At 38.1% G+C, this 25,617-nt stretch overlaps 1 protein-coding gene across 1 annotated transcript; it reads right to left on the minus strand.

Annotated features, from left to right (window-relative positions):
- Positions 1 to 8,870: 8,870 nt before the first annotated feature.
- LOC120270023 (dual specificity protein phosphatase PHS1-like) lies at positions 8,871 to 9,280 on the minus strand. The gene is made up of 2 exons (XM_039277030.1): positions 9,087 to 9,280; positions 8,871 to 8,981 (listed from the first exon to the last, which is right to left on the minus strand). The coding sequence occupies exons 1-2, from the start codon at positions 9,198 to 9,200 to the stop codon at positions 8,871 to 8,873; spliced, it is 225 nt and encodes a 74-aa protein (XP_039132964.1). The 5' UTR covers positions 9,201 to 9,280.
- Between the last annotated feature and the right edge of the window lie 16,337 nt (positions 9,281 to 25,617).

The following is a 25,617-nucleotide window of genomic DNA, read 5'->3' on the forward strand; positions in this document are numbered from 1 at the left end:
ATAAGGCTAAAGGCAACCTAGTTCAAAACACTTGTCTACCAACCAAGTTAATATTTAAAAACTAAATAAAACTCAAACCCTCAAACTCAGTTGCTCAAGCTATCAAATTATAAGTTTCATATCCATGATTACACGCCAACACTCATTTAAATTTGTAACCCTTCATCGTCAACTTCATCATCATCTTCAACCATAACATCTTGCTCCTCCTCCTCCTCTGTATTAGCTTCTTCATCATCTTCTGCCTCCTTTTCATCTACAAGAACTTTTCCTTTTCTTTTCTAATCAATTTTTAAGTTTCTTGGAACTATATAAAATACATTATACATTATATAAAATATTATAATTCAATATTTTAAATAATGAATGCTTATACATTTATAGATTGAGTTGTTTACCTTATTTTCTTTTGCTATTCGATCCAAGCCATCCATCATCTTCAAAACATTCATTAATATCCATCCAAGAATTATCTTGGGGTAAACAAGCATCCTCTACTTCAGTGATCCTCTCATCATCCAACTCCATATCACTTAAACAAATTGGATCATATGTCTCACTTTTTTTTCTCCCTTATTTCTTGTCTTAATTCAAGTTGAATGATGTACTTGACAAAAACAAGAGCATTTAATCTTTGTTGCTCAGAATGGGTTTTCTTTTTGGAATGCACATGCTCAAACCAGATGTACCCTAATTTCTTTCTCATCCTATTGCACTACATGTAAGACTTAGAACCCAAATGGCAAGATTTTGAAGCACTTTGCATTTTTCCCTATAACTTTCCCACCATAAAACTAGAATATATAAGATATGTAATTAGATTTTGTTTTTGTAGAGCTTAAACTAGAAAAAAAAAAAGTTTCACAATTCATCTAAAAAATTAAAAAAATATTACATGTTGCTTCTTTCTTCTTGTTAAAATAGCCATGCACATGCCCAATAGTCCCTCTACTTTCTTAAACTTTTCTAATTGTTGATCAATTTTGATTCTTGTTTCAAGATCTGGATATATTTTCTCTATTGTCTAGTACAATTCCATTTTCGCTTCCATGTATGCATTGAAAGAATCACTATATTCAAACCTATAAAATTATAAAATCCAATGCAATGCAAGTAAAAATTTGCCAAACTAGAAAATGAAAATTAACAAAAATATTTTGTAAACTTACTTGGAATTGAGAAAATAGCCCGCTACATGAAGTGGCCTATGAAGTTGCAAATCCCATCTGGTGTCAACAATATGCCAAATGTGTTGGTATCTTGCCTTTTGTCATTTAAAATTTTGAGCAATTTGTTCTTTTGCTCTATCCATGGCTTCATATATGTAACCCATTTCAAGTTTTGCATCACAATCGACAAGTGTTGAAACTTTAATGAGAGGACTTGCACACTTCAAATAATACTTAATAGATTTCTAAAACTTGTCATCCAATAATAAGACCGCCTTTACTTTCTTTACCTCCAAATTAGAAGAATAAGGACATTTAACCCACTCTTCCGATGTAAACATTCCCTAAGAGAAATTTTAGACTCATGAATACTTTTCAAAGTGAGAAATGATGTAGCAAATCTTGTAACCTAATGTACTGTCCGCAAGTTCGCGGATCGTAGCAAGTAATAAAGTGGTAACTTATGAAGGGTAGGGTTGTCGAACCACAGGGACTAGGACTCCTAGTACTAATTGTTCTTCTAATCACTAGCCGGATCACAAATTCACGGTAAAGATGATAATTAGATAACCTTAAAGGAGGAAGGATGACTGGAAAGGGCTAGAAATGTAATGGGTGAGAAACACAGAGATAGAGTAGTGCCCTAGGCTATTCCCATGGAAAAACATGTACGGACTCTTCTACAATGACTATCAGGTACATCCTACGGCTCCAACGTGTGCTCTATAAGCAATGTTCCTTCTACTGACACCCAAATATGTCGAGTTTTGCAATTTGTAATTACAAGAATCATGCACGTCAAGTTTTGCAATCACATGAAGGCAACTACAACTACGCCAATCAACAAATGTCAAGTTTTACAACTACAACTACACAAATCATGCACTTCAAGTTAGAAAACACAAGGTTTAACATAGGATCAAACAATAGAACTCCATAGACAAAGCAAAAGAGTAAGTCAACATAACACATAAACATCCAAGTTCATGGATACGGGGCACCGGAGAATGGTTAGCCCCTCATAGTTTTACAAATCAATACAAGACTAAAAAAAACAATAGATAAACAAGCCATGAAAGACTTCCTTCTTTGCCTCACAAACCACTCCGACAGTGCTTCAATGAAGCATCACCAACTAAGCTCTGCTTTACTCTTATTCTTGCACCATAGACTCACTCGAGCCCCAGAAATGTGATGGGGAAGAACTTGGTAGCCTTCCCCAAGAAGAAAAATAGAAGATCCCCATAAAATGTCCTAGACCCGGGCTTAGAAGGTGTTTTCAGGCTCAACATGGCCTAAGCACGAGCATGCTTAGGCCATGCTTCCTAGATCCACACTCATGAAAAGAGCTCTGAAACCACTCTTTTTTGCTTGAGATATGCATGGGGTAAAGCATGGCTATGCATCAGGCCATGCTTCTCCTAGAAATATCCTGCTATGTTGTTTTCATGCCAAATTATCACCAAATCTTGTTCTTTTCACTCTAAGACATGTTCACCTGCACATTTACGCACAAATACCCAAAGTAGCATCAAATCACAACAAATAAATGCTAAAAGACAAGTTAAATACATGAAATAGATATAAAAATATCTATATGAAATGCACTCATCATAAAGGAGGGCATCTTCAATTCTCTCTTCTTAGAGTACTTTCTAAACATGTTAAGGACCAAACATGTCGAAAGATGTAAACACACACTTCCTTTGCTTTTTTTTATAGCATCTATGAAAATTGGCAACTTACCCATGCCATGCAAAATCATATTAATGCAATGTGTAGCACAAGCAGACTAAACTGATTTTGCCCGATTCTACATTAATAAATCACCAAAAGCTATATAATCTAAAGCACTATCAGACACCACATAGACAACATTTTCTTCCCTAATTTCCTCCATAATTGAATCAAGCAACTCAAACAACTTCTGAGTATCTTTTACTACATCCGAGATATCAATAGATTTAAGGAAAACAGTTCCACTTGGCCTATTAACCAAAAAATTAGTGCGAGATCTATTTTTTCAATCACTTCATCCATCGGAGATCAAAGTACATCCATCTTTTTCCACTCCTTTTTATACTTCTCCATCATTGAGTTCACATTATCAACTTCTTTTTTAAACAATGTAAGTTGTAGTAGTCTTATTAAGGGCACTTAGGCTTGCCATCTTGGTCTTCCAATTGTCATAACAAGGGCATTCTTACTTATTTCCATAGGTGCCTGAAGATACACAGTGGTACTTATGACAACACTTGTTATAGAAAAAAGGCATGACTTCCTGTGTTGTGTTGAAGAGCATCGATAGTTACACTTTGTTGGGCACTCTAGACATAGAAAGAAGAGTAATGCTATACCCATTCTAGACATGTATACCCATTCTCTCTCTCCTAATCAACCACCTTTAAAAATAAATCACCCATTCCTCTCTTGTCCGATATTTGGCCCTAATTCCTCTTTCTATCTTCAACTTCGATGACCCAATCACCAACGCCAACATTGACGCCCTTCATCGTCTTTCAACCTCTCCTTTCTGGTGCCATCCAAGTCCATCACCAGCGCACCACCAAGCTTGTTGCTCACCATCGTTGTCGCCACTGACGCCAACAAACTAATCACTTGTTTTCTTTCATTTCCAAACCTCTCCTCTCTGACCCCATCCAAATCCGTCACGAGCACGCCACAAAGGTCATCGCTCGTTGCTTGCCATTACTACCACCACCGACACCGATGAACCTCTCCATACATACTGTCACTCCTTCATCACCTCGTGTAGTTGAATCTCACCATGTCGTGGCGGTCACCTTTGGCTGAACCAAGCAGCACCATTTGGTAACACACACATATTCTCTCTCTCTCTCTCTCTCTCTCTCTCTCTCTCTCTCTTGTGTGTGTGATGTTATTCTAGTTAAAGCTGATACTTTAACTAATTTTTTTACTAATGAACAAGCTATCATTTATTATTAACTGATTATTATTATTATTAGCACAATAGTAATAATGACAATTAATAACATATTAATTAGCTAGAAACAATGTTTTCTACACAAAGCTTGATTGTTTAAGCCTTGATTATTGAAACTAAGAAGAAGTTCAAAAGATGAAACTATACTTGCTTGTAAAAGTGTCTTGTTATACAAATGTTTCTAGATCATACATATATACAATATTATGTTTTAGAGGAAAGGTAAACTATTTGATTTGTCTAAAAGCTAAAAAAATGAGTTGTAAGATGATAGCATGGAGTAAGCATTCTTGTACATAGCTTTATCAAATAAAACTATAATGTAATTTTTATTAATTTATTGTAGTTATTTTTTATCTATATATAGATGCAAATCGAGGAAAATATGGAAAAATCAGAGGTTGGATTTTCTGAGCGGAGCAAGAATGAAGCAAAAGATGGATCTTCTACTTTACAAATACTGAATAAGAAAAAAGATAAATCAGTACATTTAGAGGATTTATTATCTGCAAAAGTTGTCCCAGAGGCCGGTATGATGCTTAATTCTGAAGAAGAAATTTATAATTTCTATATTGAGTATGCTTGGCAGGAAGGGTTTTGTATTACCAAAAAGAGTACAAGGTCGGATGATGATGATGGGAAATTAAAATATTACACACTTTCATGTGCAAGAAGTGTCAAAAGAATATCTACCACAAAAAATTCTTTCAATCCAGGGCTATCTACTAAAACAAATTGTCAGGCCAAGATTAATGCCATTGTTGGTAATGATGGATGCTTTACTATTTATAGTGCTCATTTTAGCATAATTATGCACTTATTCCTTACAAATCCCATTTTTAAAAGTGCAATAAAAAAATGGATACATAGTTAAGAGAAAGCTTGAACTAAATGATCAAGCGGGTATAAGTTTAAGCAAAAAATTCCATTCATTTGCTGTTGAAAGCGGCGGATATGAAAATTTAACATATACTAAAATAGATTGTCAAAATTATATTGCAAAAGCAAGGGAGTTCAAACTTGGAGTTGGTGATGCTAAAGCTCTAGCCAATTATTTCTCTTGTATGCAATGGAGAAACTCAAAATTTTTTTTATGTGGTTGATATGGATGAGGAAGGTCATTTGAGAAATGTATTTTTGGTAGATGCAAAATCTATAGTGTCTTGTGAAGCTTTTGGGGATGTAATATCATTTGACACGATATATTTATTAAATAAGTATGGCATGCCCTTTGCTCCATTTGTTGGTGTAAACCATTATGGACAAATAATACTACTTGGATGTGTTTATTGTCAAAGGAAGACACAGAAACATACATATGGTTGTTTAAAACTTGGTTAGAATGCATGTCTGCCAAGGCTCTAAAGGCAATCATAATAGATCAATGCATGGCTATCTAAGGTGCAATTAGAATGGTCTTTCCAAATTGTCACCACTGTCTCTGTCTTTGCAATATTATAAAGAAGGTTCCTGAGAAGCTTGGAGGATTGACCCAGCATAAAGTAGTAAAATGTTTTTGAAAAGCATCATCTATGAAGTAGCTGTTATTCAAGAATTTGACAATATTTGGTTGAAGATGATAAAGAGCTATAGTATCAAAAAAATATAAATGGCTAAATTCTTTATATAAAAATCATCATCGTTGTGCTCCTATATACATCAAAGGAATTTTTTGGGTCGGAATGTCTACCACACAAAGAAGTGAAAGTATAAATACTTTCTTTGATGGTTATGTTGGTCTAATAACATCATTGAAGCAATTGTCGAGTATTATGATAATGCATTGAAAAGCAAGATTGAAAAAGAAAAGAAAGCTGATTTTGTTTCTTTTAACTCAAGTTTTCCAGTGATAACTAATTGTCATTTTGAAAAGTAACTACAAGAAGCTTATACAAATGAAGTGTTTAAGTTGTTTCAAGATGAGTTGAAGGGGATGCTTTATTGCAATCTTACATTTGTCAATTCAGATAGGGCAATATATGCATTTCAAGTGATAGACATTTTTAGAGAAAAAGAAGTCAAACTTAGAAAGCAAGTGGTGTTCAATGTATTTTACAATGAAGCCAAATTTGATATTAAATGCACATGCCATTTATTTGAGTTTAGAGGAGTTATTTACATACATATATGCAAGATTCTTATTGAAAAGAATGTAAAAGTGATTCCATCTCGATATATTTTAACTCATTGCAGGAAGGATATTAAAAGTGGTCATACTTATGTGACGAATTGTTATGATGACGCACAAAGTAGTGAGACAAAAGCAAGATACAACAAATTATGTTCTCATTTTTCTAAAGCCTCTAACTTTGGAGCAGAATCAACTAAGAAATATAGTTTTCTAATGAAATGTGTGGATGGGGCAATAAAGAAACTAACAGATGATGGAAATTATTGTGAGAGCCATTCTAATGAAGTTCTACCACTGATGCTATTGGAAGAAGAACACCAAACAAAAACTTCAATAATAAGATTTTTGGCTCTTTTAAAGGTGTGGAGTAAGGGCCGACCACCATCAAAGAGGAAGAAGTCAAAGTTTGAGGAAATAACTATTAGAAACAAGAAGCATGTACTTGCAATTTATATCATTCTTTCTCAATTATTTTTGGGTCTAAAACTAATTTTATTTTTGCAGGTAGCCCCACCAAAAGGAATTGCACAAACTCAAAACAACTCCCAAGTTGAACTTTGTACACAAGAAAGTATGGTAATGCTATGTTATTCAATATTTATATTTGTTATATTATTGCACAAAAAAATTCACATTTTTTCTCCTAGGCGATCGTACAACAATCTGGTTCTTCTTTGGGTTTCACAAGTTCATCAACAACTGATTACAATATGGATGATGCTTTATTGTGAGTAATATATTTGCTTTGAATTGTCTTACTTTGTTTAAATCTTCTTAGTAGTCCTTTATTTTCTTTGTTGGAAACTTATGTATCTTGATGAATTGGTGAAACAAGCCTTGAGAATGTCATTTCTTAAAGTTTCTAGTTAGTAATTGTGTGGGGCAAAGACTTGTGTGTGAATATTTGAATGATGATCTTGTTTGGTCAGTGAGGTCGTTTATTGGTAAACCATGCACAATTTGAATTATATTATAGATGCACACATAGAGATATAAATATAATGCAATTCACAAAAGTTGGATGTGTGCCACTAATTTAATGAAATTCAGAGTGAAATGTATTCCTTGAAGTATTTTATAGCTCTTATGTATATGCTTTGGTTAATACACTTTGCATTAAAGTAGACAAAAAGGCATAAGTTAATGTTTCTATTCATGGTGTTGTATAATGGACCATACTTATAAATCACTTTATATTTACTAAATATTATTTTGATTATGTGTTGTTTCACTAACCAATGCAAATCTTTTAATTTCTTCCTTTGGGAGTGTTATAGATGACTGTGATTTCAGCTCATAGATGATAGGTATAATTCTTCTTTAATTTGATGTTACCTCATTCCTTGAATTGGTTACTGATATGTGATAGCTATTTTGTTTTATATATTACATGAATATATGGACCCCTAATGCTTTTATGAACATAGTTGTCCTCGGGCCATTACTAAAGTTAAATTAATTTTATGAAAATTGTTTTTGATATCATTTGAGGTAGTGAAATGTAGTGGCCATGACTGTTTGGTTAGTCTCATTATTGTACTTCATATATCATAATCCATATGTATGCCCTTTTTTTTTACTTTTAAAAAATAAGTTTACTTAATTCTGCCATCTAATTTATCTTATAACCATACTTTTCTCTTGTGTAAGATAGCATTACTTGTGTTCATCTACCTCAGCTTTCAATTTGGTTGTTGCTAGCTTGTATTGTTGTCACTAAGTGTTATTCTATGATGTAGACAAAAGATTAAAGATGGTTTAATGGAGACAATTTCTGCACTCGGCAAGTTTGAACAAAGAATTAAGGATTGCTTAGGTGCTTGAATGTTGCATCTATGAGGATCACATATGGCATATGGGTTAGATTCAAAACATGGTAGAGTCCTTGCTATGGTAGATATCGTTGATACTTGACAGAAGCACCCTCTTTGAGGCCATGTTTTTTGGTTTCAGTTATCATCAATTTTTGTTGATAATCTATGATTTACTTTAGTTGGCAAAAATATTTTAGTTGGCATTTTTTTTATTTCTAAAAGAATTTTTTTTGGCCAAAATGCAGCATTATTCCTTTCAAATTATGATAGATTAATGCTCATAAATGATAGCTCTATGTTATGGTATTTAGTTTTTAGAATCAAGGATATTATACTGACTCGTACATCCAATTGTGTGAGTTTTGTACTAAATGGCATATCTATGCTAAATAAGTTTTCTTTTGACATTATGTCAATTTCATTGTGAAGGAAGTTTGAGCAAGTTTGGAACGCATCATCAAGAAAAAATGTTCAATTAATCATATTGGATTCACAAGAAAATCATCTGCTCATATAACCTGCAAATCAAGCAACTCGTCAATTCAATAAAAAAAATCATTTACATGAATGAAGTTTAGCAAAAACCCATAAAATAGAATGATCTCAACTAGACTTTAGTTGGCCTAAAAAAATTCACACATAGTAGCAATACAATCACACTATGATGAAAATCAATGGCAAGTTTCAAAACATTAATACTAACTACACACTTGAGATCATCACGGCTCATTGTGTTAAACTATAAGCTATTAGTCAAATTCGTTGCCTAGACGTTCCGATTGCGTGGCCATTCAAGAAGTTGAAAATTTGATCACCACCACAGCTTCATTTTGCAAGAGATCATCACGGCTCATGTTGTTAAACAGAGCATAGAAAACAACACCTCCAGAATTCACTGTCACCTACAAATGCAAATCATTCAGAAAATTTAAACAACAATTATACATGGGATCATCAATAATGCCAACAATTTCAACTTGCCAAGAATAAGAAAAATATGAGAGTACCTCCAGAGATTTATTTAATTCATCCTCAGAATGATTAGCATTGGTGGTATACTTGGTATGATGCAAGGATGAGAGAGCATCACATGAGGATGATTCTGATTCAATGTCAAGCATGGAAGCATTGCCCACCCTAGCCAGCAAGCTAATCTCTGAGCCTGATCACAAGGCTTAGGCTTTACTAGTTCCCCACTAGATTCCAGCAATTCAAGACCTAGCGAGCTGAAGAAATTAGAAAGACTCAAATAAAAAGCTTTGGAGGAATGAGAGTTCACTAGGGGGGAAGTGGCCATGGTGTCAGAGTAATTGCAAGGGCGATGAAGATAGCCAGAGGCCGAAAGACTACCACGGCATGGTGAGATTCAGCTACACAAGGTGATGAAGGAGTGATAGTATGTATGGAGAGGTTCATCAGTGTCAGTGGTGGCAGTGATGGTGAGCACCAGAGAGGTGAGGCTTAAAGATGAAGCGCATCGGGTGATGGGTTTGTTAGCGTCGGTGGCTGCTGCGATGGAGACTGACTAGCTTGGTGGCACACTATTGATGGACTAGGATGGCACCAAAGAAGAGAGACTCGGAGACGACAAAGGGCGTCGACGTCGGCGTCAGCATCGGCGACGAGTTTGGTGGCCGTCTCTCTTGAATGAGGAACATGTGATGTTTTCTTTGTTGTTTTTTTTAAGGTGGCTGATTAGGAGAGAAAGAATAGGTATGGTGTGGCTGCCAAACTGGTATACATGTCACTCGCGCAAATATTTTCGACAAGAATTTTGCTTTATATAGTATTACTCAAGAAAGAATACTCCATTCAATTTTGGATAGTTTTTAATCAAGCTTTTAAGAAAACTGTGAATTCTATATATATGTATTACCAGCTAGCTTTTTAATTCAGTAAAATTTTAAAATAAAATAATAAAAAATAAAGGTGATATGTGATCTAACAAAAAGATACCATAAAAATCATATTTCTTTATATGCATCAATCATTCATTCTTATAAATATTACTATGAGACTAAGTTCATTTTTTTTATAACCACAAGAATTTTGTGTAATTGTTCAAGTATTGGAAATTTTAAATCCAAGATAAATAATATACATAAGAATTTCAATATAAAATATTTTTGTAAAAGAAATTTACCTTTTTTTACCTTTTGTATCTTTTCCCCTCAAAGGGTATATGTCTGTGTGCATATATACATAATTAATCACTTTATATGTATATATATTAATATCTCTTTCTTTATAAATGTAATTTTTAAGAGAAAAGAGGAAAAGATCAATTTCTTTTCAACTTTGGGATTTATTCATTACTAGACATATTTTCGTTTTTATTGTATGCTTATGTGAATAAATTACCCAAATGTCATATCATTAAAATATAAATAATTTAAAACCATTTACAAGCAACATGATTTTTTTTTTAATTAATTTGGAAGAGCCACTGATTAAAATCCAATCTTGTAGATGTGTACATAATAAGAAAGTCATAATATTACTTTGAAATTATAATATTTTCTATAAAATAATAAAAATAATTCATAAAATAAATATACACAATCAACATAAAAAAAACACTACCTTATGTCATGGAGGAATGGAGCCCTCACCTCTAAGGTGTAAATAATTACTTAACGACCCGTACACTTGCGGTATAACATACCAATTGTAGTATTAAGTGCATACTTGCATGCTTATATATTTGCATAATTTACGCACCCATAACCCGTCCTTCAAGCAACGAAGCAAATTTTGGGTGTGGCTATTGGAGAATATTTTGTGTAGCAAGACATTTGACACCGCTCAGATTTTGATTGAAGAGACTAATGGAGCTCCGAGAGGAACAAGATGGTCAAGGTGACCAAGATTTACGAAATTGATGCTCTTACAACTTCAGTGGCTCAAGTGGCGACCATCACCAAGTGTCTTGATGTCATACAATTCCCATAAGCACCTAACACCATTATGAGATGTGGGACACATGGAGTTCATGTCAACACTATAAACCCAGTTTCTGAGTGTAGCACCTGACCGGTAGGGCAAGTAGACTTCATTAACAACACCTCCCAATTCCAAACAACCCATACAATTCTACCTAGAATACGGGGTGTAAAAGTCATCCAAATTTCTCCTGGAATACTTCAAGGTAAGGACAAGGTGTCATGAAATCATAAGCCAAGGTTTCAACCAGTTAACCAAGAGAAGACGGGTTTGAATTTGCAGGCTTTGATTACCAATTATATCCAAGCCAGCAATGGTCACCTTACCAAACATGAAGAAATATGAGGAACCAGTAAGCATCTCTTCAGAATTTGGAGCATTAAGTTGCTCAAATTACAAAATCATTGATGGACCGTCCACAATAAAGTCTCCCGATTAACACTAAAGTAAACACTCGGGAGTCAGTAAAGGCTATCACTCTAAGGAGTGGAAAATAGTTACCTACTCCTCATGTGAAACAATTTGAGCATGGAAGTATAGATATTAAAAAAAAGATAGTGAGCTCTCCAAAATGGAGAAGTTAGTAACTGACCTTGAGGAAAAGAGAAAAAGAAAAGAACAGCTTGAAACACCATAGTAACAACCAAGGCTTCCCTATCCGACCAAGGTCAAGAACCAATAGGATGATTATTTCAAGAAGTTCCATAATACATTCAAGACTTTAGACATCAATGTGCCATTTGTGGAGACCTTGGCGCAAATGCCTCATTATGCAAATTTTTGAAGGAATTCCTCATGAATAAGAAGAAATTGAAAGAGATTTAAATAGTCATCCTTACTAAAGAATTGTTCAGTTGTTCTGACCAAGCAAGTTCCAAAGGGAAGCTTCATTGGTCCTTGCACCATTTTAGTGGTGGTTAATAGGAAATCTCTAGCTAATTTGGGTGTGAGCATTAATCTCATGCTCTACAAAATTTTTCAAAAACTTGGACTTGGAGAACCAAAACCAACTACAATGATTCTCTAACAAGCCTACTGTTCTATTTGCCATCAAAGCGGTATATCATAGAAGATGTGCTAGTGAAGATAGATAGGTTCATCTTCACCGTAGATTTTGTGAGTATAGACCTTGATGATATGGTGGAGGTACCATTGATTCTAGAATGATTGTTTTTAGTAATGTCACAAGCATTGATCGACGTCAAGGATAGCAAGATGGTCCTAAGGGTGGGAGAGGAGAAAGTAGCATTCAAGCTCAAAGGTGCTATGCGACACTCTATGGACTTTGATGACTTTTGTTATTTTGTTGATAACATTGATGGGTATATTTCTGATTTTGTGCAAAAATCATGGTTTAGGTATGGTTTGAACAGTTGTTAAGAGAAGAACCTCCCAATGGTGGCACCCGATATATCTCTAAAGCTACACAAGGAACATCTTCCAAGGCCAAGAAGTGGTGGAAGAGGATTGGCATCAAGAAGAAGAAGAAGCCACTGGCAGCATCCTCTTCTACTCTACTTCATTCTTTAGTTTTGAATTCTAGTGAGAAAGAATTAATTTTTTTGTTGCAACCATATGTATTTTATAACAATTCTTGCATAGGAATCAATTAGAGGTTTTGGCTTCACAAGCCTTTGAATAAGTTGTTCAAGTTAGTGACTTAGCAAACCCTTCTTGGGAGGCAACCCAAGTCATAATGTTTAGTATTTTGTATTTTTCTTTCTTAGCTTAATTTTTTTTATTTTCTTGAGCTTTCATGATGGCTGGTGGTGTTTCATGTTTTCATGTTTATTACTCAGTGTTTATATGTGTTTAGAGATCGAGAATATTTGTATTTAGAGCACACACTATACTTACACTTGTGTAAATGGGGCAAAACAAGGGATTGGAGGTGTTCCTAAACTAAACACGGGCAAAACATGGCATGCTCATGGTTGTGCACTTTACATGAAACTAGAAAAATTGAGCAGGGGGCAAGCACGGGCACAAGTACGCCTGTGCTTTTGATAAGCGAGCATGGGAGCCCCTTTCATAGACACGCATGATATTTTCGAAACACGTGTGTAAATACCAGTAATCTGTATAGGCTTGCATAGTCTAAAGCATGATTGTGCTCTTTCCTACCAAGAAGGTCAAGTGCCTCTTCAACGCAGGTGTCTGGCATCTTTTCCCCCTTCAACCTAGCATATTAGCAAATTAAGAACTAACACTGGAGGTCCTTGCCACATTCAAGGCAGCTAAAGGGTAAGTCAGCTAGCATGAGGTTGACCAAATACAATTCTTGTTGTATGGAGTCTTATACTGCATGAGCTATAAGGAGTTTGATGTTTGTCTTGGTCTCTACTACTCTGATTTTGTTTAGACCTCTCAATACAAGGCACTACTCATCTCTCACCTACTTAGGATCCTTAAGAGCATTGTTGCCATCGAATCAGCATCGACCCCGCTCATCGAAGGCCATTACCTACTACTTTCCCGCCTTGAGGTATGTACATGCTCTCCTCAGTAGATCATTAACAAGGTAAAGATATTGCACAAACATTGTCAATAGCAAGGATTTCCTCTACCTATTTAGCATGGTAGATGGATTTTTCCTCATCTTGGGTTCACCTTCATAAACTTTTAGCAACACCAGGGGATGGATCTCTGAGTTGGAGCCATTTTCTTGAGTCCCTATATCAATTGGCTCATTCAGGAAATGGGTCTTTTAGAGAGGACCGGGAAGATGTAGATGGTCAGGGGGCTTACCCCCATCACTGTTGACATGTTGCATACCATGGGGATGCTATGAGCAACCTTGACCTCTCGTGGCACTATCGCAACCTTTCTCATTCTTAGGTTTTTGGGACGTCATGAATGTATGGCAATGGAATTCCAACCTTGAGAGTGGCAACATCACTCTCCCTATTTAGATAAGTCCCCAACTCTCTTCCCTTAATATTCTTTACCTTGCTAATTTTTTTACATGCATACATTATGTACATTAAGGACAATGTATGATTCATATGTAAGCCAGGGGTTTACTTGTGTATGTGGTTATGGTTTGATGCATGACTGATGATAATCCACGATATCAATTTGGGAATTTCTAGACACGAAGGACATGAGTGTAAGTATAAATTTACTTAAACGTAAGTGTAGTTTCACCCTTTGTCTTGGAAACGCCATTTATTTCTTCTCACTAAACCCTAGTCATGGAGTCACTTGGAGCTTAGGAGAGGTAATAGCTAACTAGCCATTAGTCTTGGGAAAAAAATTTATGGAATAAAATCAGGAAGTCAGATTCATAGGTGAATGTCCTATCGGGAAAATGTCATATAAGATGGTAGAAAGAACTATCACTGATAAGTGTAAATTTATACATATTTTACTATGGTATTTTCTGTGGATCGATGATGAGTGCAATTCATATCATGTTTTTCATACTCCCAATTCATACTTTTGCTTGTCTTTTAGCACCTTTTGTATATATTTGATGTTGCTCTGGGTGTTTTTGTTCATAGTACAAGAAATTAGGGCTCAAAGCAATTAGTAGTAAATTCGAGGACAAAAAAAGAAAAAAATGAAGATTTTTTTTCGAAGTGTCCAAGCCAAGCACAGGAAGAGCACGATCGTGCTCTGTCCCTGTGATATTCTCTGTCTGAAGTTGTTTGAGTTACTTATCAAGCAGGGGGTGCTTCCAGGCCAAGCACAATTGAAGCATGATCGTGTTCCTCCCCATGAATATCACTGGAATCGATACACCAATTGCTTACTGGGGAAGCATGCCCAGAATGCTCCTTGCACTGTCCTACTCAGGCGAAGCACAAATGGAGCATGACCGTGCTCTTCCCCATAAATATCTCTAGCTGATACTTATCTAATTCACTCAGAGTCTCAAAGAAGAGCACGGTCTAAGCACAACCATGGTTAGACCATGTCGAGTGCGAAAACACCCTTTATAACTCCAAATTCTTGGGTTTCTCCTCATCTTTGTTCGGGAGAGAATTGATGAGGACGAAAATCAAGCTTCACCACACCATCTAAAGGGATCAAGGTTGAGTTTGAGGCTCAAGGGAAGTGGAGCTAGCTCATCCATGAAGCTTTTAAGGCACAATTGAGAGGAGATTTGTAAAGAGGGAGATCATGAATTCTTACCCTTGTTCTTTCTTTCCTTCTTCTCAGTTGTATCAAATCATGAGGGGATGTTGAACTATGTTGTTCTTGATACTTTGAATACTTGTTTTCTTTTGCCTATGGAGTTTTAATGAATTCTTGTGTTTCTCATGTGTCTAAATAACTTGACGTGCTTGATTTGTGTAAATGCTTGTGTAAAACTTGACTTGTGTGGATTACCGTAGTTGCGATTGCCTAGCGTAGTTGCAAAAACTCAATGTGTATGAAGCCCATAGTTACACTTGCATCCCTAAACATATTTGAGAGCGGTAGATGAAACAAAGCTTTTGAGCACCCACAAGGATCTTAGAATATACCATAGTAGGCATTAGATTAAAGTCAGTATCTCGAGCACAAAGGATTAGTCCCGGGCATTTATCTCTTGTTGCCAAAACCTCGATCCTAGTCTACCTATTTATTCCACCCTTATCTTGTTATTCTTGCTTACCTTTTTAACCTTTCAACCAACCCTTTGATTTGCTAGACAATAGAGGATTAATTAGTATTAAAAGTCCAGTCCCTATGATTCGACAACCCTACCCCCTAGGGGTTACCATTCTATTGCTTGTAACGATCCATTCACTTGCGGAGAGTACATCAATCGAGCATTGTTTTATCAGATATATATACACTGATGTTTGACACACCCTTTTTGCGTGTGAACCGTAAGTGCACGGGTTTGTCGAAGTAATAATAACCTAGTGAGTGGGTAGTTGTATCAATAGGGAATAGTGATCAGAAACACAAAGATTGTTATTTAACTAGAATGAAGATGAATCGATAGTGGTGTGAACAAAATCAATGAAAATAGAAATAAGAAAAGAAGAAGGAGGCGCAAATAAAAGATAGGAGAGGCAATCGACAGAAATTGGGCCACCCAGACATTGCTCACCCTAGGACTATTATTTCAAGTGCAAGACCAATCATTATGTTTCTCAACTGATGCTTAATGAATCATGGAAATCCTAAAACACAGGGACCCAAACCTAAGGTCAACCATGACTAACCCTACACTATGCCTCGGCAGAGAAATTGCTCAGTCTCTATGCCTCACAGTGTGTAAGGTTGCTTAAAACTCTAGGGACTCCAAGTGATAAACCCTATTGCCTAATATAGATCTAACCCTTTGGTCCAGGCGAAAGACCCCTAGTCACAATTAAGTCCCAAATACTAAGGATTACTTCAACGCTTCACTCTGTTGCTTGCGCAACTAAGCCCCAGCGGAGTTCATCTCTTAGCACTTCACTCTATTGTAACCGCAAAGAACTCTTGGAACCTGGAGGTAGGATAAATCACATCAGATGCGAAAAGGGATGTTCAGCCACTTCTCAACTCACCCTCTCAACCCTCTCCAATCTAGCATTGTCTAACCCTCATGGTGTGTCACTCATCTACAAAGATTACCAAGATGGATTCTCAACCCTAGTGTCACTCTAAGGGAAAATCAACTTAACAAGCATTCAAGATTGGAACTCGATTAAAACATCAATCAAAGAAAGCATAATAAAAGGTCAATGAAGGTTTACAAGTCAAAGTACCCACTAGGGGTTTAGATCTCCATAGAGCAAAATACAATCAATAATGAAATCAATAAAGCAAAATACAATCAATAATGAAATCAAAATACAATCAATCCATGAATAAAACCCCCTTGGTGTCCATGTCGATGGTCTTGTGGAGTAGCCGCGTCTTCTCTAAAGGTTCCCTCGTCAAGCCAAGGGCACACCTCGTCGAATTAATGCCGACGAAAGTTCCCCCAATAACTGTCCTCCAAAGGAACGCGGTGTTGAAGGCCGTAGAACCACTCCAAAAACATAGCCAATGCCTCTCCAAACACTAGCAGCGAGCTCCTCCAATGATGGTGAAGAGATGGGAAAAAGATTCTCAAAACGGGCTAAAGTCACGACTTAAATAGGCTGGAATTGGGCATCCACACGCCCGTGTGAATCTGTAGGAATCGATTTTTCAGTGGCTTGTGAACAGTAACTGCTACATTAATCTGCTACAGTGATCCGCCAAAATACTCTCGAATCCACACTTTCATCGAGGCCACATGAATGGGCACACATCCATGTGGTAGATCGCGTTACAGCTTCAATAAAATCATATTTGACGACAATCTTGCTAGCATTACACAAGTCGGAACACATGAGTGTGACTACCTTTGTGCCCCTCCAATTTGCATGTTCACTCGAGCACAATGGAGGGTGGCACACACTCATATGTCTTTGAGCACAACTTGTCTCTTCACTTTTGTTCACTCCAAGATTTCATCAACAAAGTGCATTCACGATCTACTTTGGCTTCTTTCTTCCATACTTGTCTCCACAACCCTACATGCACAAAAGAACACCAATACACATGTATAAGTGATAAAATCTTAGAAAATTAATGTTCATTGTAAGAAAATAATACTTTGTATTACTAATACACAAGTACTTATCAAGGTCCCCCACACTTAAGCTTTTTCTTGTCCTCAAGCAAAAATAAACATTAAAGCATAAAAGAAGGAAATATTGAAAGTGCTTAGCCTTAAGTTCACCAAAAGCATGCAGGGGAAGCATTCTATAAGTAAGGAAAATTTTAACACCGAATAAGAAAAATCAATGCTCTAGCTAAAAACTCGAATAAAAAGGGACAACAAACCCAATATCGTGTAGTTGTGTGTAGATTCACTCAAGTCAACCCACCGTATACTCCTCAAAGCTCTAAGTTAGAGGGACTTATTTAAGTACAAAAAGAAAGAAAAGAGGTGGTAGTAGCTTCACACATCCTCTAAGGTAGCCCTTTCCGAAGCGGCCGCTAGGGTGGCTTTCACATTTTCGAGGTGGTAGCTCGTTCTACCGGGGTAGTAGCTTTCACTCATCCCATGAGATAGCTCTTTTTCTCATTAGGGCATAACTAGTATCTAACTTATGAGAGTAGCTTCATACTTCATGGGTGGTAGCTCTTTCCACCCCCAATACGCAAACAACACAAGCATATTTTTTCTTTTTCTTTTCATTCAACCATTTTTTTTTTTGAAGAAACTAAAAACAAAGATCAACTAAACTAGTCCCTTAAACATCCAACTTGAATTTTTACAAGGTTTAATGAGCGAGTAGTGCAACAAGTGTCAATCGGGCAAAAATTCCTTAAAATCCAAGTAAAAACTAGAGCAAGAGAAAATTCAATGTTAAAAATTCTCCTAAACTTAAGAATACAACCATTGCAACTAAGGTGAACAGCCATTGGCTACATGAGCATATACAATAAAAGCATAAGTATAGAACATGTGTAAAGTGAACTCCCCCCAACACTTAAGATGTACATTGCCCTCAATGTACACATGCAAGTACAATAAAAAGTATAACACTCAAAAGCATAAGTGAAGGTGGGCAATTGAAACAATACTCCCCTGAACTCTTAATGGTATGTTTGATGGAGCTATATTCATTGAGAGTTGAGTTCCAATGGGTTGTAGAGCACACACGGTCATGTGAATGCCACATTCACCGTGTTCATAACTAGTCCTTAAATTCCATACTCACAAGACCATCTGCATGTATACACAAGGGGGTTCAGTGAAGCTCAACAGAAACAAACTAAACTCTAATATATAAAGATAAAGCACTGAAATACAACTTGAGACAACAAAAATAAAAGATAAACATTGAAAGAAGATCCTTTCTGAGTGATACAAGTCCAAAACATAATACTAAAATTAAATACGAAAAATAAGAACGAAGAAAAGCAAAGACGCCTCAAGCGTCGGTGTCTGGTGCTATCTCTACTGGTACTGCTGGTGATGAAGATGATGCTGGTGGATATGTCAGCGCTAGTGGAACTAGTGATGGTAGTGTCGGTAATGCCTGAGGGGTACGGGGTCTCATCATGAACGGAGAAGTCAAGTCTCGCTCGAGTAACTGCTGTAAGATATTAAGACACGTCATCACCTCAGTGTGGTTCGTGACTTGTATAGCGCGAACCTCGGCCAAATCTACCTGTAGCACACCCACAGCACTATCGAGCCTCTCAAATCGATCATGGGCTCAAGTGGAAGAGAATATACGCACGGGTGGTGGCTCCTATGCTATGGGGGTACCTCTGCCTGTACCTGCTCTGTCTGTGGCTCAAGCACTAGCTGTGACCCCTCTATTGTGTCACCCTCGGCCTTGACTGGCTCTGGTGGGGGCATGTTCATCACATACACCCCATCTCAATATCTCCTAATGATACCCATCAGTCGCATAGCCTCCAAGCCGAAGGGTGCTTGTACTACAATCTTCTCAGCCCCCCTGGTCGCATCCAGGAGACCTATACCCATGATGAGTCTCGTACTATACGGACCTGAGAAGATGACTCCGACTTTGGCGTACAGGCCATGCTGGTATAAGTACTCAGCCAAGATGTGCCCCAGATGAATCGGCTAGCTCTGCACCATGGAGTACAAGTATAATAGCTCATGTCTGCTTAGTACCCCTATGCTATCAACACGCATGTTCATTGATTGGCTGAGAACGACGTGGATGTACCTGTACGCTGGTCAAGAAAGGCAAGTAGCCTTTGACACTCCCGACTCATACTAGCCCTGACCACAAAGTATCCTGTATGCTCTCTGAGGGGTCCAGCTACCTGGATAATCGATCAGTAGCCGATAGTACTCCTTAGTGTGCGTGAACGCCTCATCGTATAAACCCAATCTGAATGAGAACTGCGTGACGCTCATACTATGATACTGCCCAAATGCTCTAAATTGTATAGCGTCGATACTATCAAAACTCCTATAAGACCGGTCGAACTTGAAGGACACTAATACCTCCAATGTCAGCAAACAAATGGCAGGCTCACATATAGACAACAATCTGCGCCAACTACCTATGGTAAGGAGCTCCTCAACCTCATCGACCATGTCATCAATAAGCTGAACCTCTATCAAAGCACCCACGTCTGGAAAACATGTCAGTCTAAACTTAAGCTTAGCCAATCTCTCAAAACGAGCTTAATGCTCAGGAATCACGAACTCCATGTGCTCTGGCTCAGGTGAGGGCTCTTGAGGATGCTTGTCGGCCGCCTTCTTTGATTTGGATGCCATACCTATAAGAATTGAAAAGAAATTGATCAAATAAACTCAAAGATTCAATACTGCTAAAATCCTCACAGCCGTGTGGAAATCTCACACACCCGTGTGGATACACGGGCCATGAAAACCACATGGCCACTACGTAAGAATCAAAGAAATACATCATGAAAATTTGTTTCAAAATCATTCTAAAGCATGCACCAATCATTTAATCATGAATACGAAGCAACATTCACCAGTTTAATCGAATTAAATCAAGTGTGGTGAAAGAAAAGAGAGAATGAGGGTTTATCGACAAGATGAAGATGAAAAACTCGAAAACGACCGAAAAACTCGAAAGAAATCCCTCTAAATCGACGGTGAGAAGTCGGGTGAGTGCAAGGATGTGTTTTCTGAGTGTTTAGGAGTGAAAATATGAAAAGGTACAAGAGATTTTTAAAGAAGAATCGTGGCCTTTTGAGTTCTGTACATCCACATGGGTGTGTGGAAATTACCCACTCCCATGTGACTCCACAGGGGAGCTTCACAAGGCCACTCACACGCCCTATGTGCTCTTGGTATGGCACATTTTCCCTCTGAACGCATCCACACCGGCGTGTGGAAATTCCCCATACCAGTGTGCCCAACCCACAGGGGCACCCACACGCCCCTGTAGCTTCTCTGTCCAGCCGAGAAATTTCTCTAAGTATTTAACACTCCAGTGTGGAAATTCCACACGGGCGTGGATCTTCACAGGGCCACTCATGGGGGCATTCACACACCCCTGTGTCTTCTCGGGATGGCAAATAACTCTCTACAGAGATTCACATGGGGGTACCGAAATTACCCACGCCCATGTGTATTTTACAGGGTTATCCACAGGGGCAGACATTCGTCCCTGTGTGCTCTCGGGATAGCGCTCTGAACTCTGCAGAGAAACACACACCCATATGGAAATTATACACGGGCGTGTGACCGTCATAAGTTCATTCACAGGGGTACTCACATGCCCTTGTGTCCTCTCCGGATGAGCTCTGAACGAAGACACACGCCCGTGTGGAAATTCCAAATGGCCATGTGTCTTCTCTGGATAACTTAGAACAAAATTTCAGGCTCTGCAGAAAATTTCTGCACATTTGCACATACTCAGAGCCTGCCTGCATTATGCAAAACTAACCAGAGAATCATGAAAAACATGCTCAAAGACCAAGAAACTTCACCACACACAATTATGCACACGACAACACCAATAATTCACAAGAAAACACAGCAATCACATGAAAAAAATCAAGACACTCACATTCAAAGATTTTTTCATGCAAAAACTAAACTAAAGTCTAGAAAAACAATAAAGACTTGGGTTGCCTCCTAAGAAGTGCTTGTTTAACATCACTAAGCTTGACGTACCTGACCTTACCTCACGGGGGCTCATAGATGAAGGTTCCCCTCTTGCCCATAACCTGAAAGCATGATGAACATAATCTTTTCAAGGTAGAGGGGGAGTTGTCGAGCATGTTACCACATGAGGGTACATCACCCATACTCCGTTCTTGCACATCCCATTAGCCTTGGGGTGTTTCTTGTGATGTCTCCTTGCTCGCTTCATCTTCTAGATTATCTTCTTCATGATCCCCGGGGTAGGTTGCACCTTGTCCTGTAGACCAAGCATCAAAACTTCTTCACTCTCCACCTCTTGGTCTAGTAACCCCTCGTACGGGTTCGGACACATCATTTCCTACACATATTCATCTATTAGTTCATCGGTAGTGTCAAGAAAGTAAAGAGTATCATCAAAGTCTAGAGAATGTCTCATGGCTTCGCAGAGACAATATGTAAGCTCCTGTAAAGTCAACTCCACGCCGTCTATATCTATAAAAGCCTTGGAAGTGCACAAGAACGGCCTCCCAAGTATCAGTTGAACATCGACATCCTCATCAACGTCCAACACTACAAAATCCACAGGAAATATGTACTTGTCAACTTTCACAAGTACATCTTCGTTGATGCCCCTCAGATGTCTAACCGTTCGGTCCACCAATTAAGTGTCATCCAAGTGGGCCTAGGCTCTCCCAAGCCTAGCTTTTAGAAGAATGTGTATGACATGACGTTGATACTCGCCCCTAAGTCCGTCAATGTCTTCTCCTCACCCAAATTGCCAATGTTGCACGGAATGATAAAGCTCCCGAGGTCCTTTTTCTTATTCGGCATATTCTTTTATAGCACCGCCAAACATAAAGCATCTAAGATCACATATGCACTCTCCTCTAGCTTCCTCTTGTTGGTCAAGAGGTCCTTCAAAAACTTTGTATAACGAAGCATTTGAGACAACGCCTCCACAAATGGGATATTGATGTGCAACTGCTTGAATAGACCCAAGAACTTCTCATATTGCTCATCCTTTTGGCCGTTCTTCAATCTCAAAAGATAAGGGATTCTTGGCTTGTAAGATGGGGTTGCCACCTCTTTCCCTTTGGTGGTTCTCTCCTCAATCTCCATGACCTCGGGTGCTTCAACATTGGTCTTCTCATTCGGGAGCCTACCTTCAACTTCACGACCACTTCTCAAAGTGATCGCCTTCACATGTTCTCTTAGGATTGTATACATGTTGCTAGGCAAACTCCCTTGAGATCTTTCCGATAATGACTTCGCAATCTACCCTACTTGATTCTCTAAATTTTGCAATGACGCGGTGTGGTTATGAAGTGTGTCCTCAACCGATTAAAATCTTGTATCAGACGATTGAATGAACTCGGTCAAGGCCTTCTCTAGGTCGGTCATCCAAGTCTCCAAGCTTGAAACTCGATTTTCATGTTCGGGGCTTGTTGTTATTATTGTTAGAAACCCAGTGGTGCCATAGCCTTTTGTTGCTTGGGGTACTCCATGAAAGATTCGGGTGGCTCCTCTAACCCGGATTGTTGATGTTGCTATATGGATTCCCTTGACCTCTCATTGTATTCCCTACAAAGTTAACTTGCTCCGCGGAGAATGCACCGCCAATAGCTATCGGGCAATCGGATGGATCATATCCTCCTTCACATCCATTACAACTCGTTATGGCTGCCAATCTAGGAGAAGTTAGAGTGTCTAACTTCTTGCTCAATGACTTCACTTGGGAGACCAATGACGTAACTGCATTAGTCTCATGGAGGCCGACCACTTTCTTTTTCTCTCTTGCATTCCATTGGTAGCTATTCAAACCCATTTCTTCAATCAATTACCAGGCTTCTTTGGGGGTCTTGTTTCCCATTGTACCTCCTGTGGAGGCATCTAGAAGTTGTTTGGTGCTTGACATCAACCCGTTGTAAAATGTGTGAATAACCATCCATTCGGGGAACCCATATTGTGGACACTTCCACAAGAGGTCCTTGAATCGTTCCCAAGTCTAAAACAAAGATTCAAGCTCCATCTAAACAATTGAAGATATCTCATTACGAAGCTTTGTTGATTTTCCTGAAGGGAAGTACCTTGTAAGGAAAGCTTCGACCATTTCGTTCCATGTTGTGATAAAAGCTCTTGGCAATGAATGAAGCCAATGTTTGGCTCTTCCTTTCAATGATAATGGGAAAGCTCTCAAGTGAATTGCTTCATCAAAAACCACATTTATCTTCAACATGTTGCACACTTCAAGGAAGTTCTTAATATGGTTGTTTGGGTCTTCATCGGCTAACTCATTAAATTATACAGATTGTTGAACCATTTGAATGAAAGACGGCTTCAACTCAAAATTCTGGGCTGCTACCGGTGGCCTAACAATGCTGGATTGTATTTTTTGTTGCCCTTCTTATTCGGCCATATTTTCAGATTCTTAAATCTTTACTTCAGCTGGATGATTCTGTTCTTGCACAGGTTCTTTACCCCTCCTTCAAAGTGTTCGTTCAAGTTCAGGATCACTTTCAACCAATGTAGAAGGGTTCCCACGGGTCATAACCTGGAGCTGCAACTAAAGAAAGAAAACAAATCAGAACAATGGAAGAATAAGAGAATGTGTATTAGAACAAATGATTAATACCTAACATAGCAAAGTGGAAAGTGTTTCTAAAATGGCTATTCCCCAGCAACGATGCCAAAAACTTGACAAACCCTTTTTGTGTGTGAACCGCAAGTGCACGGGTTTGTCGAAGTAATAATACCCTGGTGAATGTGTTGTTGTATCCACAGCTAATAGTGATCAGAAACACAAAGATTATTATTTAACTAGAATGAAGATGAATCAATAGTGGTGTGAACAAAATCAATGAAAATAGAAATAAGAAAAGAAGAAGGAGGCGCAAATAAAAGGTAGGAGAGGTAATCGACAAAAATTGGGGCACCCAGACATTGCTCACCCTAGGACTATTGTTTCAAGTGCAAGACTAACCATTATGTTTCTCAACTGATGCTTAATGAATCTTGAAAATCCTAAAACACACGGTCCCAAACCTAAGGTCAACCGTGACTAACCCTACACTATGCCCCGGCAGAGAAATCGCTCAGTCTCGATGCCTCATATTGTGTAAGATTGCTTAAAGCTCTAGGAACTATAAGTAATAAACCCTATTCCCTATTATAGATCCAACCCTTTGGTCCAGGTGAAAGACCCCTAGTCACAATTAAGCCCCAGATACTAATGATTACTTAAATACTTCACTCTGTTGTTTGCGTAACTGAGCCCTAGCGGATTTTGTCTCTTAGCACTTTACTCTATTATGAATGCAAAGAACTTTTGAAATGTGGAGATATGATAAATTACACCGGAGGGGAAAAGGGATGTTCCGCTACCTCTCGACTCACCCTCTCAACCCTTTTCCAATCTAGCATTGTCTAACCCTCATGGTGTGTCACTCATCCAAAAAGATTACCAAGATGGATTCTAAACCCTAGTGTCACTCTAAGGGAAAATCAACTCAACAAGCATTCAAGATTGGAACTCGATTAAAACATCAATTAAAGAAAGCATAATAAAAAGTCAATGAAACAATATCATTCTAGGGTTTACAAGTCCAAGTACCCACTAGGGGTTTAGATCTTCATAGAGCAAAATACAATCAATAATGAAATCAAAAGTAAAGATATACAATCCATGGATAAAACCCCCTTGGTGTTTGTGTCGATGGTCTTGTGGAGTAGCCGCGTCTTCTCCAAAGGTTCCCTCATCAAGCCTATGACACACCTAGCCAAATCGATGCCGACGAAAGCTCCCCCAATAACTATCTTCCGAAGGAACGCGGTGTTGAAGGCCATAGAACCACTCCAAAAACCTAACCAATGACTCTCCAAACCCTAGCCGCAAGCGCCTCTAAAGATGGTGAAGAGATGGGTAGAAGATGGGAAAAGATTCTCAAAACAGGCTGAAGTCGCGACTTAAATAGACTGGAATCAGGCATCCACACGAGCGTGTGGTTTACACACGCCCGTGTGAG

This window comes from Dioscorea cayenensis, chromosome 10 (genome assembly GCF_009730915.1).
Source record: "Dioscorea cayenensis subsp. rotundata cultivar TDr96_F1 chromosome 10, TDr96_F1_v2_PseudoChromosome.rev07_lg8_w22 25.fasta, whole genome shotgun sequence".
Lineage (NCBI taxonomy): Eukaryota > Viridiplantae > Streptophyta > Magnoliopsida > Dioscoreales > Dioscoreaceae > Dioscorea > Dioscorea cayenensis.